Raw genomic sequence first — 14,821 nt, 5'->3', positions numbered from 1 at the left:
ACGGTGAATATTATTGATATTTAAAGAGTTATATTAGGGATAAAACCAAACTTGATAACACATGATCTCGCCCTATCGGCCCAAAACAATTTTAGGTGGGCATTGACATAAAACTTGGGCCATGAGTTGAGTTGGGCTTGATCCTAAGTCATTTAATTTTGGGCGAGGTTAGAACAAATATACTACTTCCTCCACTTTTATTTACTTGATATCATTCTATTATCAACAGTTCAACACACTTTTTTAACGATTAATATCTCTAATTGACGATTCAACTTGACTACGGAGTATTTTTTATCGTATATATAAATCTCATAATTACCTAATTTTAGTTGTTTTTTGACGGGCAAATTATACGGGTTTGGGTCGGCCCGCTTAATAATGACATAAAATAGAAGTAACTCGATGTTAATTTCCGTCTTCTTCCTGCCAAACCCTAGCAAAACCCTACTCTCTCCTCCAAAGTCGAAACCCTACTCTTTCCTCTAAACCTCAACAATGGCGGACGTCGAAATCTCTCGCTCAGATAAGAAGAAGAAGAAGAGCAAGAGCGTCATTGACACCCCCAAAACGACTGACTCAGAACCCCAAAACGACACTGATTTCTTAATCAAACCCCAAAGTTTCACCCCATCAATCGACACTTCTCAGTGGCCAATTCTCCTGAAAAACTACGACAGATTGAATGTTAGAACTGGGCATTACACCCCTCTTTCATCTGGGTATTCACCATTGAAGCGACCTCTTGCCGAATACATAAGGTATGGTATTCTTAATCTCGATAAGCCTGCTAATCCTTCTTCTCATGAAGTTGTTGCTTGGATTAAGCGCATTTTAAGGGTAGAAAAAACTGGTCATTCTGGTACTTTAGATCCTAAGGTTACTGGGAATTTGATTGTTTGTATTGAAAGAGCAACCCGTTTAGTTAAATCTCAACAGGGTGCTGGAAAAGAGTATGTTTGTGTTGCTAGATTACATTCTGCTGTTCCTGATGTTGCTAAAGTTGCTAGAGCTTTGGAAACCTTAACCGGCGCCGTATTTCAGCGCCCCCCTTTGATTTCTGCTGTTAAAAGGCAACTTAGGATTAGGACTATTTATGAAAGTAAGCTACTTGAGTACGATGCCGACCGGCATTTGGTTGTTTTCTGGATTAGTTGTGAGGCTGGTACCTATGTCAGGACACTCTGTGTTCATTTGGGTTTGTTGTTGGGTGTGGGAGGACATATGCAGGAGCTTAGGAGGGTGCGTTCCGGTATTTTGGGGGAGAAGAATAATATGGTTACAATGCACGATGTCATGGATGCGCAATGGATGTATGATAATTACAGGGATGAGAGTTATTTGAGGCGGGTTATTATGCCGTTGGAGGTTGTTTTGACTAGCTACAAGAGGCTTGTTGTCAAGGATTCGGCTGTCAATGCAATTTGTTATGGTGCCAAGTTGATGATTCCGGGGTTGCTTAGGTTTGAGAATGATGTTGAGGTTGGGGAGGAGGTTGTTTTGATGACTACTAAGGGAGAAGCTATTGCTTTGGGGATTGCGGAGATGACTACTGCTGTCATGGCTACTTGCGATCATGGGATTGTTGCCAAGATTAAGAGGGTGATTATGGATAGGGATACTTATCCCAGGAAATGGGGGCTTGGGCCTAGGGCTTTGATGAAAAAGAAGCTGATTGCAGAGGGCAAGCTGGACAAGCATGGTAAGCCAAATGAGCAGACTCCTGCTGAGTGGGCGAGGAATGTGGTGCTTCCTACTGGTGGAGATTCCATGATTGCTAGCATTGCTGCTGCAGCTGAACCAGCGAAAGCAGAAGATGTGGTAGTAGAGGAGAAGATGGAGAAGAAGTCAAAGAGGAAATTGGAGGAGGTTGATGCTAGTCCTGCTGGTGATGTCAAGAAGATTAAAGTTCAGGAAGAGGAAGTTGTGGAAGTCAAAGAGAAGAAAAAGAAGAAGAAGGAGGCTGATGAACCTGTTACTCCTGATGTAGAGAAGTCCAAGTCTAAGAAGGAAAAGAAAAAGAAGGATAAAGAAGAAAAGGCAGAGTCAACTGATGAGGAGAAATCCGAGAAGAAAAAAAAGAAGAAGAAGAGCAAGGACGTGGAAAACGGTGATGCTGCTGCTGATACAGAGGATGGAAGTCGAAGTGAGAAAAAGAAGGAGAAGAAGGAAAAGAAGAAAAAGAAGGATAAAGATGCTGATCAAGAATAAAAGAATACAGTTTTGATGGAAATAGCCCTTAGAATTGTATGTTACTCCGTATTGTTTTCTTCTCTAGGTATCTTAAGCTTGTTAATTTTGTAGTATTTGAATGTATTCCAGCAGAACTTTGTTGCAGTTAAGATTTTGCTTGCTGAATGGGTTTTCTTGTGGCCTTGAAGTGGGCCTTTTTACTTATTGAGTTATGATAATATTACCTTTTTCCATGCTCCCTTGTTTCATTTTCAGTAGCAATTCACCTTAATTTCATGATTGCTTGTATGTTGTAGCCTATTGCAGTGATGTTCAACGCGACAATCATGATCAAGAACATACAGATACAGTCTATAAATTTAAGTATTTGGACAATTCTTTTGAGTAATAACTGATTATGTTTCAGTCATGCTCTGTACCAGTCTACTCAATGCTTTTGCTGTTCCTTCCAGTTTCTCTGCATTAGAATTTAGAAATAAGAATCATAATGTTGTTTTAGAATATGCAAGTATTCTACTTTGCTGTTATTTTTTAAGCTCAGGTACTTGGGTATGGGAAAATTGAGTAAAACTTTGAACATAAGGCCTCATCATTCTGTCTTGAAAATTGAAATCCATCTTTGAACAAAGGTAAAAGAGATGTGATGGTTAGGGGAATTGTATAACATACCACTATTTTATTGCTGTTAGACAGACTTGGTTTGCATTCTAAAGAAGGATGAGCAGAAACCTGAGTATTCAGATAAGGAGAAATCCGTGAAAAATGATGATAACACTGAGTCTGCTGCAGGTAAGACCTCTCTTTCTCTTAGATACAAATTGTAATTTTAATTATTCATATGAGAATCACTGCTGTAACAGACCTGATTTGTGCCTCTAAACTTTTTATCGTCATGATATTAGTTCCATATTTCATCATGATCCCTCGTAATTTTAGTGGGGGATATTTATAATTTTCTTGTTTACTCCATATGAATCTCATGTGCATTTTGCTTTTCCTGATCTTTGTTTCCACAAGACGTTTGTATTTTACTTCATATATGGAGTTGTTTCTTGCTATGGGCAAAGTTGCATTGATAGAAGCCACACTTGCCCTTGCCCGTGCAGACTTGGATTTTTGTATTTCAGTAGCTGCTGGGAGCATGACATAACTTAATGCCTCTGTATTTTACTGATAGATATAACATGTCATCAGAATGCTTTTGAGGCTATGAGTGTATATTAGGTTATATTTTAAGAATTAAGGCTTAGGTCAAGTGTTAATTTGTCACAGATGTGACCCCCTAATTATGATCCTGCACCTATCATCAGCTAAAGATTTTGATTGACTTCCATCAGAAAGCATAAAAGGACTCCTGTAGACTGTAGTCTAGTAAGACTTGTATGTTTAGCCTGTCAGAAATTTCTAAATTTCTTAATAAATGATTGTGGTAATGTATTTGGGTGTTGTAACTTGCAGCTGAATGCTGAAAGATCTTACACCATCACAATGTTCTTGCTATGTTGGAAAAAGGTTCTTCCTGAGGTATGTAATTTATCTCTTTCTTTTGCATTCATTTGCTTTGTACTGTTGAGGGTAAAATGATCCTGGAAATTTCTCTTGTTGATTGTGACACCCATTGGTTGTTAACTTGCATATATATTCTGAATTTGCTTTTACCTCTGTTTACCGTGTGAAAATTTGATGCATGATGCTACATGCTAGTTAAAGATGTGTCTTGATCTTTGCTGTAAATTATTCTGGTATTTTAGATGATTCAACTGGAACAATTGTGTGTCTCATCACTGCCAGAAGATGCTACACAGAGCCATTAAAATTGAAGCAAGGAGCATTACATTGAACAAGAAGATGGTGCATGCTATGTTGCAACAGTAAGATTGCTAAACTTGTCAAAATAACTTTTCCCAACAATCCCCAATAATGTATCTCCTCAATATAGATGTAGTTATGCAGAAGAAAGAGAAACTGAAGCATTAACACTTGATATTCTTTACAACTATTATCAATGGTTCTAAATGCATCCTCTGCAGAACAATATAGTATAGTTTCCTAAGCTACTTTTCATTTGGAGTGAACTTTAAAAATTCAGCTGAGAATTTCACAACTACCACTTTTTATTTAAATTTGACATCTCCACCAAATTTAGTCTTTACTTTGAATTTTAATTGGATTTCGGTAAAGAAAATGTCAAGAGGTTCAAAGTTCAACTTACTAGTTTATATAATCTTCTGTCAAAAACTATATATGTTCATTTTAGGCTGTGTCTTCCCTAAGCTTCTTTTTTCTTTGACGTCTTCTTTGTTTAATCTTATCTATTTCACAGGTTGTACACCCATTCGATGCTCAAGCTGAATGGGAGTTGAGTCTACTAGCTAATGATATTGTCGTGGTTCAGCAGGTATGTTCTTCAATTGCTGGAGGTTTAATTTCAGTCACTTCGTACATCAGTACATGCAGTCATGCATATTACTGTAATGATTACCAATTTGATTTTGGTGTTGTGCTTTGTTTGCCTCTATTCAGGTGATTCCTGGTGGCTGGTCCAATGGCGAATGCAATGGTAAGACAGGATGGTTTCCTTCCCCTTACGTACAAAGGTTGGTTGAAGTTTCAGAAGGCAATGTATCCTGGGCAAACCTTTCACAGCAATAGTTACAGTTTCTCTAGTTACCATGATATTGTACAGTTTTTCATACAATATTCACTAGAGAAACTGTACAAAATTATGGGTTTTAAGTTTTGGTGTTGTCAAAACATTATGTAGCACATAGTCTATGTACCAATAAACAAGTAATTTGAATGATGTATAGTATACACCAATGGTATATAATTATAATTTCTGGGTAAACATTTGAAAGATTTGCCTAAAACTTAGATGTATCTAATCTTACAAAATTGCACTGATTTTTTACTGCTAATCACTAAGTCATTGTCTTTTTTCTTGTGTTTGACAAGTTGGCATGGAGTCCCATTAGGACTATGTTCTTCGGGCTTGCTCCCCCTACAAACCCTTACCAAGAATTGGTATTAAGGCTCGGTTTGGCTTGGGTTTGTATGAATTACAAAATACTCTGTAGATCATTGGAGACTGTGATATTTCAAAATTAGCAATGAGTCCATGATTAGATAGCTCAACAAAATTATCTTAAAGTAACTTTATAACTTCTAAAAAATTACGTATCAAGTAAAAATAAGGGTTCATTTGGTTGAATGTAGGAATTGCAAATTTATTGGATATTTAATTTCCTATGTAAATGATTTCCTAGGAAATGGTAGATAGTGTTTGGTTCATCATGCAAAGTGAAAATTGTAATGACAAAATCCACTTACCTAGGTCTCTTTAGGTGATTAACTTCTCCCATTTTGTGAGAAGTGGAACATTTTGGAATGATGGTTCGACCCCGTGACCCCGGAGAGTAACAAAGCTCATATATGGTATCGAGAGGGCTATCAAGTTTGTGAAGCAGTGCACTCATCAACTAGGAGAGGTGTACCCAAAGTACTGCCAATTTATCAACCCAACACCACAAAAGAATTTCAATTTCTAGAAATTTTAATTTTTTATGTATTTTTTTGTCAACCAAATGACACTTAATAGTTATTATTCTCTTTATCTACTTGTTTTTTTTTTTTTTTTTTGAAAGAAAATCTTGATTATTTAAGAGAAAATTCATATTTTAAGTTGTAGGATTTGTTTGTGGACATCTTAAAAATAAATTTAGAAGTTAGAACTATTTGCAAATTTGTAGTTTCAATAACATAATCACTGTCATTAGCATTATATTACAATTATAGATTTATAGATATACCAAAAAAAATAAAGTCAAGCTCTACGAAAATGATAGGCTAGTTGGAAAAAAAAAAAAAAAAAAGTTGGCAAAAGTGTCATATGTTAGGGAAATGATAAGTTATTGATTTATTTACAAAAATATTATGAAATACTTCCTTTTAAATATTTGCTCCATTTTTTCATACGCGGCGAAAGTAATAAAATGGGAGGTAGTGGGATAGGGGAAGAATAAAAAATTGTAAAAACCATTGCTGGTATCAGTGATTCAGTGACTGGGTTGTACTGTAATATCAGTATCAATGTATCATCTCCAATATCTTAACAAATCGTTCGATTAATTGAACTAATTTCTCTTGCCCTTCAAAATTTAACCCAAGTTGAAGAATTTTAGTAGCAAACTACTCCGTATTATTGGAAGCTCCATTGTTAACTCTCTTAGTAGAGTTGAAGGTAATCCGTTGTTTTTTCCTCCATTTTCTTTTCTTGGGTATTTAATTTTATAGCCATAAAGATGGAATAATTATGAATTTCGATTAAATTCCACTTCTTTACATTTTATGCTTCAAATTAGTACTCCGTAGTTCATAAAAATGTGAAATCATGAGAATGAATTGTATATTGTTGCCGAAAATAAAAGAGGTAGTTGCAAATTGCATTGAATTGAGTTGAAAGATTAAACGAAATAGTGATTTCTGGGTTTTTTTTCCCACAATTCTGGTAAATTAGAAAAAAAAAAAAAGTGAACTTGAACTTGTATTTTTTCTGGGTCTGTAATTGATTGTTTTATATCATTGCAGAGGTTATTGTGAAATCTTGTATTTGGAATATTGGATTAAAGTGTGCATTGCAAATCCTGTATGAGTATTGAAGTTTTTGATGGCTTTATTCTCAAATAATGGCTGCATTGAAAAGTTATTACCTGTGGATTCAACAATGAAGTTAGTAAAGCCACCCTTGAATTGCCTATATCCTGCATTTGCTTGCCGTCGGCCTACTATTGTGTTTCCTCACAAGAGCCTTAGCTTTTCTATGATTAATGCTTCATCAAATCGGCAATTGGATGTGAGTTTATCAGTGTCTACCTCTTCCAAAGAATGCCTGTGGTTCGAATTGCCTCGGGCATTTGTTAAGGCTTCTACCTCGTCGTTGATGTTGGTTGCTCTTGGCATCTTTACCTTTTCATTTTTTAGTAAGGCATCTAATGCACTTGCTGCTGTTGATCCTGCTACATGTCCACCACTTCAAGAGGAAATCATTGCTGAAGGTGCTTTTTAATTCTTGGTGTTTTCCTTTGGTTTTTGATTTTAATTATAATTATAATTATATACTTCTCAAACTTCTAATTGCTGATGTTGCAAACTTGCACTTACTGTACTAGCATATGTTAAATTTCTAATAATCCTTTATGCATGTATTCATTATATGTTGTCTTATAGAAACTGCCTTGAGCGTTGAGACTTCGACATGTTTGCAAATTATTTTTATGTATAATAGTTTCCATGTCTTGTCTTGTAATACTTGCATTTGAGCCAGATAAAAAGGATACCAAATAGATATATGCTGTAGATATTATTTGATAATGAGTTTATGGAAACTACAGCTGCATAGATGTTGTAGGCTATTAGATGGCTATTTCAAAAGCGTGAAAAGGTGACATGAATTTGTATCTTTGCATCCAGATAAAGTTTCAGAAAGAGCTGTGCAAAATGTGGACAGTGAACAGCAGCGTGAAGAATTTGAAAAATGGAAATCCAAAACATATGCTTTGACTGTCCCTTTGAGAGTTGTTGCTCTACAAGGCTCTGTACCACCTGCCTGGATCAAGGTCTGTTGGTTTGTTTAGCAATCTGGCTGCACTGGTACCCCTCCCCCAAACCCAGTTGACAACTGCCGTGTACTATTTGGAACAGTAGATCGCTTATCATACATTTTAAACGTGTAGGATTTCATTCAGTCTCAAGGAAAGAGATTAAAGCTAAGTGTTCAGTTCCGTGGAACACTTGAAGATGTTTATTCTGAACTTTCAAGGTCCATAAGCAAAGTAGATGCTTCTCCAAAATCTGCTATCACAGCTGATCTCATTACTGTTGGTGACTCCTGGCTTGATCTGTTGATCAATAAGTCTATAATTGAACCAATGCAAATGGCTGAGGATCATGATTGGTTTAAAGGTCTCTCAGCAAAGTGGAAGGTAGAGGCATGCTTTAGCTGGGAAATCTTTAGTTATGTTGTTTTTCCAGAAACCTTGAAAGAGAATTCACATTTCCTTCATACATTTCTTCTAGTTGTTGAATGTTTGAGTCTTTGAGTTGGGCAGTTTTCAGATACTTTTGGCTTTTTGACTAGCATGACATAACATTTGCACTTTTCTTTCATGCTTATTGTGTTCCTCTTACTATTATTTGTATTATATTAGTCTAACAAAGAGGAAATGATAGATCAAATATATGGAGAGATGAACACACTTCTGCAAAGATTCTCTTCTGAACTGTTTTTTAATTTTTGGTTGACTTTTACTTTTTTAGATCATCGTGCTGCTTGACTGTTTATTGTCTACATGATCATACCAGTACATTTAAAGAAATTAGGGTATATTACTGATGAGAGATAAATCTTCAGAGCAGCCAACTTGTGTGTAGACTGAGGCCTTTGTTGCTGATGCTGTTGTTGAGAGGAAAATTAGAAAGGATTCATTGCAAATCAAGTTCCACCAAAGCAGTAATGCTTGGGGGAATGAGTTCAAACTAATTCTAAACTAACCCGAGTATTACATCTTGCCACTGTATGGGCTGCAGTACAACAAAGCATTAAAATATATATAGATAGTTTATGTGTTAGGTGATTTGAGGCTGCTCTGAAGATTTTTCCTCTAAATTTCTCCTCTTATTTAGCAGGATGTTTGTTGCACAGGATTGGATTTTTTGTGTTTTTATTAGTATCTATGATTTTTTGAAGCCCTCCTCAAGAAGGGAATTCCTAATGTATTGTATATTTTCTGAGATTGGTAATACTACTTAATCAAGAAATCTTGTTGAAAAAAATTCTTGCCCAGATACTTGCACGAGTTGCATCTTCCTTCTGTACGGGTCAGTAGGATGACAGATTGCATGCTTATTATTATTTCTTTGGAAGTTCCTGGTATTTATTTTGTCACTAATTTTTACAGGGGATGAATTTTTGTGCACACATAAGAGTATATGGCCTGCTCATGTTTTCATTGCTTACATTCACTTACGTAGTTGTAGGTTTTCTTGCGTAGGAATAACAAAGGGAAAATCGATCCTGAAGGTAGAATATGGGCAGTACCATATAGATGGGGAAGCATGGTAATAGCATACAAGAAGAGCAAATTTGACAAGCTTGGACTTGCTCCAATAGAGGTTAGTTTCGAAGGATTTAACTGCTCAGTTTTTCATCATGAAAATTGAAAACAAGTATACTACGCTTCTGTAAAAGAAAAGGAGGGGGGGGGGGGGGTGTACAGGGTGATGTTTACTGAAAGAAATGCTGGTGAATCTGCATCACTTTCTATCATGGATTTTGCTGTAGTAGTTGAAGTCTGTAAGCTGTGTTGATTTTAAGCCAAGATATTGATTAGGAAAAAAATTACCCACTTATGAGTTATAACTTGCATTTTTATACTAAAATTCCAGGAAAACTAATAACATATGGTAGAGGGATAACATTAACTATCAGATTTAAAATGGCATGCTTGTAAAATAATAATTCAGGCTCCCACAGTGAACTCTAACATTCTCTAAATACTAGAAATACACATTCAAAACATGTCATAAGCATGCCCTGCCACTCTCTCATGCATAAATACTGTCCATTGATACTTGCTATTTTGTCACTTGGAGTATTTCAACTGAATGTTCTCAATTCTCCTCGTTGCCCACCTCCCCTTTTTTTGCTAGTACTCTCAGCTTTCAGTGCTATAGCTATTTTACAGTGAGTACCGTTGCAGGATTGGAAAGATTTATGGCGTCCTGAGCTTGCAGGAAAGATTTCTATGGTGGATTCACCTAGAGAAGTTATAGGAGCTGTGTTGAAGTATATGGGAGCATCTTACAATACTAATGACATCAGGAAAGAGATTCCTGGCGGGATGAGTGCTGTACAGCAGAATCTTTCTCTACTTGCAAAACAGGTATTAAAAGAAAGTGAACACTTGGTTTGGTGGGTAATGCTGAATGAATGATGCATATTCTTGTTAATGGTGAGCCAGTATATAGTCTATGTACTACGTGTGGAAAAAGAAACAAATGGATAATTGGATAAAGTTGGTTATGGGCAATTGGGCATCATGAGTTCATGACAATGTAACCTGTACTATAAAAATATTTTTTAAAATTGCCAAGTGTTTTTTAGTAATTCACCCTTTTTTAAAATTTTTAAACATTGTTTTCTGTAGACTAGAGCAGTTTACTGTTAAGAGATCATGTCGGATGGAATTGGAATTTTTGGGGAAATTAGAAGCTGTTGTTATTAGAAATATACTCTTTGCAATTTCACGATTCGAGATCCTGTACTGGTGACAATTCAATTCTGACTAACTATGGACTAAGTTTAATATTATCGTTAATTTGTCCTTTACTTCTTATTTGCTGTGAAGTAGTTGGCCTTTTAATTTGGCCTCCAAATCAAGGGTGTAACAAATCAGCCTCTTTGCATTCATGGGGAATACTGAAGGGGAATCCTTACAATTTTAAACAAGGCTACAATGCTGCATACATTTCTGGATTTACACCCAACTTTATCCTAGGTGGGATCCTGATTATAGGCATTAGGATATTGGTACAGACGTACAGTATGTCAAAGGTAGCTTGAGGCCTTTTATAAGCTCCAACTCTTAAGATTCTGTTTCACCTATTCTTCTTTCGAAGGAAGTTGTATTGATTTCTTCTATATATAATTGGCTTGTGATCTGCTGCTTTTAAGCATCTTGGAACATATTCCCTCACCTGGAAATAATAGTCATATTCCCCTGAGCCATCATAAACAAAAGACCCTTTGTGAATTGTGACAGTTGGACCATTCTCAGTTTCTCGTACTCTTCCTATTACTGAATAATGGTAAAAACTAATTACAAACAATCACAAAGTTAGGAAATATGACAGCTATTTTTCTGGACGTCCTAGGTGGTACACATGAAATTGGTTATTTCCAGGAGGAGGGAGTAGCTTTATTTTCCCTTTTGCTGTGTTATTGAAGAATGGTGTTTCTGGTGTGATAGTATCACTGACACTTTCCATGCTGCGTCACTTTTTTATGCAGGTTTTGTTATTTGACAGCGAAAACTATCTGAAGGCATTCAGTGTAGGTGATACTTGGGTGGCTGTAGGATGGAGTAGTGACATCCTTCCTGCTGCCAAGCGAATGTCAAATGTTGCAGTTATTGCTCCAACGTCAGGAGCCAGTTTATGGGCAGATCTGTGGGTATGTTTCTGCAAAAATTATGTTAGAACAGTATCCTAACTTTTAATATCTATTTGAAATGTGATGGTTTGCCTATTGTGAACTAAACTCCCTATTTGATTTATGGCATTTATTCTTAAGCTTGCTGATTGTTCAAGTTTACTTAGCTTAATGCTTAATAAGAATACTTTTCAGACCTCCCAAATGGTTAACAAGAAGATTATTTGGGGGTGGAGAGGCTATTATTTATTAATTGACTTGAGCATGAAGTAGATTTATGTATCCTCATACTGTTCTTTTGACTTAATTGCTAATATAAGTCATCTTGTATTCCAATGTTCAGTCAGTTCTAAGATTTTGACCATAGTGTGATTTTGTTGCAAATCTGTCGCAGAAAAAGTTGCCTATGTGTAATCTTCTGATAATAATTTTTTGTACAAATCAACGATGTAGGCTGTGCCAGCTACAACTAAATGCCCACCAATGGAAAAACTTGGAGGGCGAATCAGAGGGCCATCTCCACTTATTCATCAGTGGTTAGACTTCTGCCTACAACCTGCTCGAGAGCTTCCATTTAAGCAAGGAGTTTATCCTGGTTCATTGCCATCTGCCTTAGAAAATGTACCTTCTGAAGTCCTTCCCAAGGGCGCCCCAAAGCTGACCACAAATCTGATATCTGGAATTCCACCGCCTGACATCTTACATAAATGCGAATTCTTGGAGCCATTATCTGAATCAGCATTGACTGACTATGAATGGTTGATTACTACAATAGAGAAACCTAGGCATGGATTCATACAACAAATTTTCACAAATGCATTTCATGCTACCAAGATGAAGCTACCATCATTGAGAAAGAAAATTGATGATTGAGGTGCTCTACTTGTGTAAGAGCAGAAGGAAACGGCGTTGTACTGTACTCTGTATAAATTATTATGATGTTTAATTCAGCAATTTTCAGTGATTTCTTCCTGTTTGGCTGCCTTAAAAATGGTGTGTTCATCATCATAACGGTTAGGACTTCTCTAATCTCTATTATATCATGGTGACAGGCATTTGTCATCTCATGAGTCCAGCTTCTCTAAGGGTGTGGGTGTCAACTAACTTTGAATAGTTGATTTTATGGTAGTAAAAGAGAAAACGACGAATGAAAACAAAAATTAGGAAAGTACATCACGGCCTCGCAGAAGAATTCTTAACTTAGTAAAAACAATACAAGGGCTTGCAATTTTACTCCGTTAGTTTGTGAGATAATCTGGGCAAACACACAAGTGGTGTTTGGATTTGGGAACGCCTGATTCTTGTTCATAGGTAATGTGATGCACGGGCTTTTCTTCTTTTCTTTTTTTTTTTTTTTTCGAGAAAAAATAGCACTGACATTGGGATAGAGACAGCATGATATGTACCGAAAATTGCAAGGGATCATGTTTTGTTATTGAACTTGAAAAGAAAGTTTTTAGGAACCGGACATCAAAAATTAAGAGTATGGGAAGTGGACTAATAGATTTATGTGTGCTTTAATCTTGCTACTTTCAACAAAAAGACAATTTCTACTCCTAATGGAGCTGATATGGTAATTGATTCTGATTTTCAGTACAAATACGAACCGTGAAAGCGTGGCCTAACGATCCTTACAGGGATATTTGGCTTGTGGCATCCAAGCGTTCATAGCGACGTTGCTTTTTGATCCTTCGATGTCGGCTCTTCTTATCATTGTGAAGCAGAATTCACCAAGTGTTGGATTGTTCACCCACCAATAGGGAACGTGAGCTGGGTTTACACCGTCGTGAGACATGTTAGTTTTACCCTACTGATGACAGTGTCGCAATGGTAATTCAACCTAATACGAGAGGAATCGTTCACACAATTGGTCATCGCGCTTGGTTGAAAAGCCAGTGGCGCGAAGCTACCGTGTGCTGGATTATGAACGCCTCTAAGTCAAAATTCGGGCCAGAAGCGACGCATGCGCCCGCCGCCCGATTGCCGTCCTACAGTAGGGGCTTCGTCCCCCAAGGGCACGTGTCGTAGGCTTAGCTCGCGGGTGGATGCGCCGTGAGAGCCGCCTTGAAGTACAATTCCTACTGAGCGGCGGGTTGAACCCTTTATAGACGACTTAAATACGCAACGGGGTATTGTAAGTGGCAGAGTGGTTTAGGGTATTGTGAATTCATGATCCACTAAGATTCATCCCTATGTCACTTCGATTCGTCCTTCCCCCATCCTATTCCCTAAAAACACCTATATTTTGGAAAACGAGGTTAGCATTGCTTCTTATATGCTAAAAAATGCAAAGTTGTGGATTGAGACAAGTGACAAAGCCAATGTGTTGGGGTGTGGGATGGTGCAAGGGGGCGTGTGTCATGTGCACAAGACGTGTGCACCCAAGGCATACAAACAACTAGTTTTGTCGTTTGAGGGTATGTGTTACATGGTGTTTAAGGATGAATGAGATGCTTCTGGGCATCATCCATGACTCCCAAGGCCCTTTGGGGACCCATGGAAGTACTTGGATGAATAATCTTGTCGGGTGAAAAAATGATGTACGGAAGCCAAATTTGAAAGCTATAATACACAAAATTGGAGCAATTTAGTAGGTGTCCGGACCCGGTGTCAGAAATTCACGGAATTTTACGGGATGCATTTCGAGGTCATATGATGTTGTTTGGACCCATATACAACCATAAGTCGGCTACATAAAGGCCCTGTGGAAGCTTATAGCCAATACAAGTGGCGTGTACGGAACCTGGTAAATTAGATGCTTAAAGGCAAATTGGATGGTTTTACCCACCCAATTGGACTCCCGGAGGGTATTAGGGTCTATGGGTAGCTTCTCGCCAATTTTTGTTTCCGAGTAAAAAAAAGTCAAAAATTGGCAAAATTGAAGGCTATAATACACGCTTTTTGGCCAATTTCAGAGGTTTCGGGACCCGGTGTCGAAAAGTCTCGAGATACCAGGGATTACATCTCAGGGTCATGTAATGTTGTTTAGAACCATATATGATCATTATATGTTGCCATAAATGTCCGTGGTAGCCTCGAATTTATGAAATCGATGCAAGTTGTAAACGGGTAAATTGACTGTTTGAGGGTATATTGGATGGTTTTACCCACCCAAACGGACTCCCGGGGTGTATTAGGTTCCATGGGAAGCATCTCGGCAATTTTTATTTTCGGGTCCAAAAAAGTGAAAAATAATTGTCCAAAATTGAAGATTAATACACGATTTCGGGTTATATTTTGACATTTTTTCGAAAATTGAACTGATTACGTGGGGTGACTCCCGGGGTCATATAAGGTGGTTTGAAACCATAACACACTTATAAAGATGTTTATATAGTACCAATAATGAGTTATATTTCTATTTTAAGTTTTGGAATATAATGATGTCACAAAAGTATATTGAAGTGATATTACTTGTCA

General features: G+C 37.1%; 1 protein-coding gene and 1 pseudogene across 1 annotated transcript; both read left to right on the top strand.

The window, feature by feature from the left end:
* The first annotated feature begins 415 nt into the window (after nucleotides 1–415).
* On the top strand, nucleotides 416–2,426 carry LOC145594661 (H/ACA ribonucleoprotein complex subunit 4 pseudogene; annotated as a pseudogene).
* Nucleotides 2,427–6,236: 3,810 nt separating this feature from the next.
* LOC145581283 (uncharacterized) lies at nucleotides 6,237–12,371 on the top strand. The gene is made up of 8 exons (XM_081638316.1): nucleotides 6,237–6,433; nucleotides 6,781–7,247; nucleotides 7,663–7,808; nucleotides 7,926–8,174; nucleotides 9,229–9,363; nucleotides 9,951–10,133; nucleotides 11,261–11,422; nucleotides 11,855–12,371. Exons 2-8 carry the CDS (start codon nucleotides 6,860–6,862, stop codon nucleotides 12,272–12,274), a joined length of 1,683 nt encoding a protein of 560 aa, XP_081494442.1. The 5' UTR covers nucleotides 6,237–6,433; nucleotides 6,781–6,859; the 3' UTR covers nucleotides 12,275–12,371.
* Nucleotides 12,372–14,821: the final 2,450 nt, after the last annotated feature.

Source organism: Chenopodium album, chromosome 2 (assembly GCF_948465745.1).
Source record: "Chenopodium album chromosome 2, dcCheAlbu1.1, whole genome shotgun sequence".
Lineage (NCBI taxonomy): Eukaryota > Viridiplantae > Streptophyta > Magnoliopsida > Caryophyllales > Amaranthaceae > Chenopodium > Chenopodium album.
Note: the sequence above shows the minus strand (reverse complement) of the source record. Positions and strands in the feature narration are given on the sequence as shown.

Excerpts from the sequence above, each read along its gene's own strand:
- LOC145581283 (XM_081638316.1), top strand. The coding sequence starts at position 6,860 with ATGGCTTTATTCTCAAATAATGGCTGCATTGAAAAGTTATTACCTGTG. Across the intron at positions 7,248-7,662 it reads AGAGGAAATCATTGCTGAAG|ATAAAGTTTCAGAAAGAGCT; the intron begins GTGCTTTTTAAT and ends CTTTGCATCCAG. Across the intron at positions 9,364-9,950 it reads TTGGACTTGCTCCAATAGAG|GATTGGAAAGATTTATGGCG; the intron begins GTTAGTTTCGAA and ends GTACCGTTGCAG.